At 35.9% G+C, this 7,223-nt stretch overlaps 1 protein-coding gene across 1 annotated transcript; it reads left to right on the top strand.

The window, feature by feature from the left end:
* The first annotated feature begins 1,829 nt into the window (after window positions 1–1,829).
* On the top strand, window positions 1,830–3,195 carry LOC105226252 (uncharacterized). Its single transcript, XM_011205079.4, has 2 exons — window positions 1,830–2,381; window positions 2,686–3,195. The coding sequence occupies exons 1-2, from the start codon at window positions 1,989–1,991 to the stop codon at window positions 3,103–3,105; spliced, it is 813 nt and encodes a 270-aa protein (XP_011203381.2). The 5' UTR covers window positions 1,830–1,988; the 3' UTR covers window positions 3,106–3,195.
* The last annotated feature ends 4,028 nt before the right edge of the window (window positions 3,196–7,223 follow it).

The raw sequence follows: 7,223 nt of genomic DNA, 5'->3' as shown, positions 1-7,223 counted from the left end.
GTATGGTGCCAACAAAGCGATATCCCAATAGGTGAGGAATTAGTTCGCATATATACAGACAGACAGACAATCGGACATGGCTAAATAAAATGAGCTCAGATTTTTTAAAATATCCGCCGTTTCCTGACATATGCTATAAGCTTGGTGACAATCTTAATATACCCTGTTCTGAGTATAAAATACCGGCTATGTCATAAGGAGTGTCCATTTCGAGGTTCCCTACTTTTTTAAGGAAATGTCACTAATTCGAGCATTTCGACCGAAAACTGGCGAATTACACGCGTATACACATATCCCCAAAGGAAAGAGTCTAACAGTGTGATATCATACGATGTTGGTGGTAATCGAAACTGTTGTTTTTTCGGGGTGAAATGACAGCTCTAGAACCTCTTCAGTTTGCTCTTCGGCATTTTTGCTTGGTTGGATTGAGCTACAAATGGTGCTCATCGCTGAACAAAATTTTGCTCGAAATCGCCGATGCTTCTTGAACTTTTCAAGAGTTTACAAAAGCTGTATGTAATTGCACAAACTTTCAATTTAATATCTTGTCGTAAAATGCATCAAGTCGATCCATACGTCAATCCGAGTAGCAGCGAACGGCGCCAAATTGACTCTCCACGATCATCGTGTACACTCTCAGCTACAACTGCTATATTTTCTTCACTGCGTTCTGAACAGCATCTATTCGGTCGATTTCTGGATCTCAAAATGGGCGATGATGATGCGAATAGTACGCTTTGTAGGCCGATTATGTCGACCATAATTTGGGCTATTCTCATGAAAAAATTTATTTACCGAATGTCAAATTTAATAACAAAGTTGAACCATTTATAAACATTATTTTGGCATAAGTCTTTCCATGGTGAAATACTAAACAATACTGAGCTTGACACGACTCATGCGTGATCTCTCAAGAAAAGACTATTGAAAAATGTACCTCTGCTTGGTTCAACTGCTCTAGGCATGCGCGTAGAAAGTTACACAACATTAAAAAAATAGACATGGTATTGATAAATCCAATAAGCCCTAATTTCGTAAGAAATACGGAGAAGAACCTACTGATCAAATTTGATCCGGACTGTTCATGTGTTCAAAAGTGCAATTTTTACCATAGGAAAGAGTTTACTTGAAATTTTGTTTTTTGAATGGTTTCACAACCTCTAAATGGTTGAAAATGTTGCAGAATATTTTGGTGAGTCCACTTAATCACGAACATAAGTACTGAGGTTCTCAACATTATTTATGTATAAACAAATTCTGGTTAATGGTTTGGTCATGAAGTGTGTTAATGTTAGACTCTTACCACAACCGGATACTTTGTCAAAACGACTTCGATCTAACATCATCATAACCGGTAATGCGACGTGGTTTTAAGAATATGATGTCGCAGCTATCCAACAATCAAGCGACAGCGATGTCCCTCAAGAACTGAGCAGAAATAGAAAAACCGAAAATAAGCTGAAGTCACGGAAGTCATTCTAGGACTATAACAAGTACTTATACATATATGGCTTGAGAGCTTATTCTGAAGGCGATAATAAAGGTTGGTATTACTATACACGAAATTTTAGTATTTTTTTGGACATTCGGAGTGAAATTCTATTCCATCATAACGCTTTTCGTTATGACTCAATCACTCGAAATAAATTGTTTGGTCCAATACCGCTCGACAGACAGAATATCTACGGTTGCATTGTATGTTGGTTTAAGAAATTTAATTAAAATTGACAGATTAAAATAGACACGTATTGAGTAATGCCAACCAAATAATATTAACCAAAATACTCCGCATTGATATAAATACTCTTGAACAGTGCTTTCAATGATCAGTAATAAGTTGAAGTTGAAGTTGAAGTAACACAGTTCCGAAAAAAGCGATCTACAGTGAACAGAAATTTAAAATTTTCGCAAGCAAATAAAGCTAAAAATATTTTTTAAAAATTAAGAATAAATAAAGTATAATACTTCAAAGCATAAAAGTGTGTAAGATGTCGGCAAAATCTTTGTTCTCCTTGTTGTTGGCAACAATTGTCAGCAGCGCCTTGGCACAATCGCCTGTGGATTGGCAGCCACTACTCGACCAGCAGAACTTGGTGCTACGCCAGGTGGTGCAGGCATTGCAACTGACCCGTAGCGGTGCTGGCGATACCGATGCTTGCTTCGATTGGTATTTGGATAATCAAACCGCGATCAATGAAGTCTACTACACTGAGTACAACCTGTGCGTCAGCGCAGCAACAGCGGCAAAGAAACTGCTTTCGGAGCAAAGTGCTTTGGAACGTCAAGATCTTTTGGACGAGGGTCAGTCACTTTGCTCAGCCTTGAGCGCTTGTGAAAGTTTCACTGATGGTCTGCAGTTCTTCCAGTGCTACAATCAAGCGGTAAGTATTTGCTTTCTCATAGTTTGTATATTAATGGTCATTGTGTGGTTAAAAAGTGTTAATATGAGTAAGGAATCAATGAAGAAGCTCTTTAGAACGAAAGTGAATAAAAATGTTAGTAATAGAATTAGTTGAAAGAAGTGAAAAATGAAATCAATTACAAATTTTGTTAAAGGAACCTAAAACAGATTGCGTTAACGAAAACTGTAATCTGATATCATCCCTACATACACATCACAAATTTTTCTAAATATGTATACGCTATACTTACTGATTTTCCTCAACCCTCTATTTATCTTAACAGTCTTCCACTAAAAGCCCGACTTTGTTTAACATATCCGTCACATCGGAGCGCATTGCTGACAAATTGAAAATTTCATATCAAGCCATCAACGACACCGAACGTGTGTGTACTACTAACGCCCGTGTTAAGAACGTGGAAGACTTAAGTGTTAGTAGAGCGCATCTGAACAACTGTTTAATTGGTACGTGGAGCCCCCCGGAAACGACCGACGCTGCCACGGCTTCAACCGACACTACCACCGAAGCAACCGCATCGACTGAAGCGCCCGGATCGACCGTCATTTCCCCTGAAGCAACCACTGCGAGCGACGCTCCAACATCTGAACCGTCAGATGGCAGACAAGGCTTACCAGAGGAGGACTTATTTGATTTTAGCTACATGACAAACATGCTCCAGAGGAAACTGAATGGACGTTTTTAATGTAAAATGTTCATAATGAAAAATATAACAAAATTTACAAATATAAATATATACATATACATATATACAGAAATTATATAACAGCAAAGTTCTTAAGCAGCTGATTTTAATGTTTTGAAAATAGTCAAAATCCAATCTTAAAGGCTTGTTTGGTCGTGAGTGTAACGAAAAGTTTAAGTAATAAACTAAATTTCAAGTGATAAACCTCTTTACTGTTATTGTTTGGCGTTCAGAAACACAAAACGTTTATCAACTTTTATATACCAGAAGAAGAGAGTCACTTTCCTATGGCTGAATAGATGAGATAAATAAAAACTATCGCAATTATGTTTCAAAAAGCCAAGATATATTTTTTTTATCCATGCAAAACGTGAAATTATCTGCTGACCAAAGTGTTATCTCTTTCCATTCATCTCTCAATAAATACATTGACAGTGCCGTCTTGTTGAAACAAAACCAAACCATCGCCGAAATCACGAGCTTCTATTTCATGCATCAAATGCTCGGTAATCATTTTCAGTCCTCCAACTCTGTATACTTTATACTTTTCTTTCAAGCGACTGTGCAATGACTTTCATAATTTTTCAACAGCATTATGTATTTAAAACGTGATGACGCATATTTTCAACTCTACGTGAGACAATAAACTCATTAGATAACGAAATACTACTTAGCATGCGATAAAGAGAGCACAAGTATAGCATGACATGTAGAATAATTTAATGAATTTTAATCAACTAAATAACTGTGATAATAATTAAAATATAGCAACGTTTGATTATAATATTAGAAGTTTCTAAAAAGTAAGTTCTTTCGCAGCAAATAACTAAAGTAATCAATATAAGAAGATTTTCGCTATCTAGCATACGACAAAAAATTAGAAGAATGTAAATATTCGACTTTGAAATATACTTTAATGAATAAAACCTCTTTTAGTAGTTTTTATGAAAGGTGGGCCCATCAAAATACAACTTTACTGAAGGAAGCCTACCCAACTTTAAAAATGTTAAACCATTTGTAAATATATTGAAATGAATATGACTGTCATAGATTTATTAGCAAGTGAGTTTGAAATTTGATAAAGTTGATTTTTTTTCAGAAAGAGTATCGCAAACATGTCTCTATGGATATGCCTGATCGTGCATCTGATCCTACATTCACGAAGAGCATTATAACTACTGCTGAAATATGGGTACATGAGTTCGAAATGCGAATAAGCCAAAATGATTCGAATGAAGGAACAAAACGAGGCGAAACCAACAAAACCACGCCAGAGCCGTTTCGTTAGACGCTTGTAGGAGCACATCCGCCAAAAAAGGGGGGAATTGTGGAAGAACAATTCATGGATTTTAAACGATGATAATTCATCATCGCTTCCAGCCGCCATTGAGGCCGAATTAAAAGCAAAATATTCACCAGATTTGGCTCCGTGCGATTTCAAACCTGTTTTCAGTGGAAGAAGATAAAACAAAATGCTCTGAAGGAACTGAAACCATCTCTAAAAGTTCTCATGAAAACTTTTTCGAGGAACGGAAAAATCGTTGGCATAAGTGTATTACATATGGTATGGATCATTTGTTCATGGGGGGCGTTTTATACTTGGCGGGTTCCAAAGCCAGCGCTCAAACCGGCGTAGCGGATGCTTCGCCTAAGACCAGAAGTCGTGAGCTGCTTGAGTCATATGATGATTACTCTGAAGGCGAAAAAATAAATATTGATGAATAATTAAATATTTTTCGTTTTATTTGCAATTTCTGGGTACTTTTTTATCACAATGTATAGTGATTTTGGAACTTCTGATTCGCTTTATACAAAATTTAAAAAAGTCAAGTGAACATATTGTTATGATTTTACTGCCGTTACTTTACTTGGCATTCATATATGTACCACCTATAAAGTTTTTCATTATTTTTATATTAAGTTGAATATGGTATATATATTCAAAACATATGTACTTTAGTGTAAAGACAAAAGTAACTGAAATAAGTACAGACTTTAGACTGGATCCAGAATACCCCATACCATCTAAAATTGACCCGGACTGAGAAAGGAAAACCATATTATCACATAATACAAATATTTATTGTCGCCTTCAAGATAGATCCGTTTTGAGCCCATACAAGCATGCCAATGCTTAAATAAATTTCCAAACACATGTTATAAATCTCATCTGGGATGGCCCCCCGTGCTGTCGGCGAATGTATTTTAATAACTGCAATAAAGGCAATCACAATCTGTGATGGCGAATTATCGTAGTGAAATGAATTTTCTGCCCTTAAATCAGTCAGATTACAACGAATTGTCACCTCAATTTGCCTCACACGGCCAAGTAGAAGTCCTTATTGACCATTTTACCCTCTGGAAGGAATTCATGGTGAACTACACCACGGTAATCGAAGAAAATATTGAGCATCTCATCGGCTTTTGACCGACTTTGACGTAGTTTTTTCGGTTTTGGCTTGTTTTTGTGGCGTCACTCACTGGATTGTTGAACAGTTTCCTCATCACATTCATAAACTCACGTCTCGTCACCAATGATGAGGCATTCGATAAAATTAGTCAAGCATGTCTTTTGCGACATCTATACAACCAGTATCTTATGCTACGAATCTTATATTGACATGTTCCATACCCAAAACATTAAACAATATTGGGTATGTGTTGACTTAATCCACAAGCGATGTTGAGAGCCTCTGCTATCTCTCTGATTCCAACACGATGTTTTTCAAGCACTAGTTCTTTAACTATTTCGAATTTACCGTCATTAAAAGCAGTGGATGACTCGCATGAGGCAAGTTTTCAATGACTTTACGACATTCTTTGATTGGTTTGAGCCATTAAAATACTTGTGTTCATGAAAGATTAGAAACTCCAAAACATTTGTGCTACATTTTCAGTGATTTCGTGTTCGTAATTCCGTTGGAAGCACAAAATTTTAAGCAAACTCGTTGTTAATAATTTTCCATGACAAAAATTGTCAGAGAAGCTTTTCGCATTGTAAACAAGTAGCTGTCCATGGCAGCACAATAATCTTCTAATATATATATTGTTCATATCGCACCACAATACCGCTTAGCTGTCAAACAAACTGATCGATCGAAATTCAGATAAAGATACATTCTCTGTTATAAGAAATGTACCTTTTAAAGGTATTGACGCTTTGATGCTGCCGCGGCTTATGTTTTTTCCCATTTTGGTTTTAGCCTGAGCACTTCTAATATGACAATTTTTGTTCAAGTTTTGAAAATATTTTGTTTGAAATTCATAATTTTGTCAATTTCTTCCCACTTGGCAATCATATAAATATGTTCTCCACAAAGATGACTACTTTTATTAGCATACTTTATGGCTAACTAATTAACTACGCGCACATTATTTACACATTTATTGGAGGCAAAATAAAATGGAGTACTTAATTGAGACAATCTACCGGAAATACAATATTGAATTAGAAAAATGCCATATTTCATAGAAACATCCGTCTAAATTCGCATTATTGACAATTATTAAAGGCAAATTCCACAAAATTTATTTGCGTAATGAAAAGTGCTTTGCATTTCCCACAACTGACTGACACTAAATTTCAATTAAATAACATTACGTTAATGAATTGTCATAAATAAGTATTACTACCGATGCTTATCAAATTTTTCACGCAGCACACAATAGTAAATTAAATGTAAATAACGGTGGCGGCAGTCAGACTGCTAGATTAACAAATTAGCATAACGAATAAATATAGACAACAACAAAAAGCAAAGCAAAGAATTCGAGCATCACTGTCAGTAAAAATTCTAGTGAACACTATTGCATATTACGATATGTGTATATATATATATGTGTGTATGTGTGTGTTATTTTTTGCTTGTTTGTGTATGTTTGGAATTTCCATATGGCATATATGTATGTGTTGTATGTATGTTCCTTTTTTTGTTTGCATGTGGATGTGTGGAATTTCCATGTGACAACACACTCATGTGTGCCGTATGTATTAGTGCGCAGAAAAAAAACAAGCCGCCCACACAGTCGGTTCGCTAAGCTATTCACTCAATAAATGTGTAATAAATCAGCTGCGGCTCAAAGTTAAGAGTATTCAGCTGCATAACGAGGCAATAAAC

Source organism: Bactrocera dorsalis, chromosome 3 (assembly GCF_023373825.1).
Source record: "Bactrocera dorsalis isolate Fly_Bdor chromosome 3, ASM2337382v1, whole genome shotgun sequence".
Taxonomy (NCBI): domain Eukaryota; kingdom Metazoa; phylum Arthropoda; class Insecta; order Diptera; family Tephritidae; genus Bactrocera; species Bactrocera dorsalis.
The sequence above is the reverse complement of the archived record's forward strand: the minus strand, read 5'-3'. Positions and strand labels throughout refer to the sequence as shown.

Coding starts and splice junctions, on each gene's coding strand:
- LOC105226252 (XM_011205079.4), top strand. CDS start 1,989: ATGTCGGCAAAATCTTTGTTCTCCTTGTTGTTGGCAACAATTGTCAGC. Junction 2,382..2,685: donor TCCAGTGCTACAATCAAGCG/GTAAGTATTTGC, acceptor TTATCTTAACAG/TCTTCCACTAAAAGCCCGAC.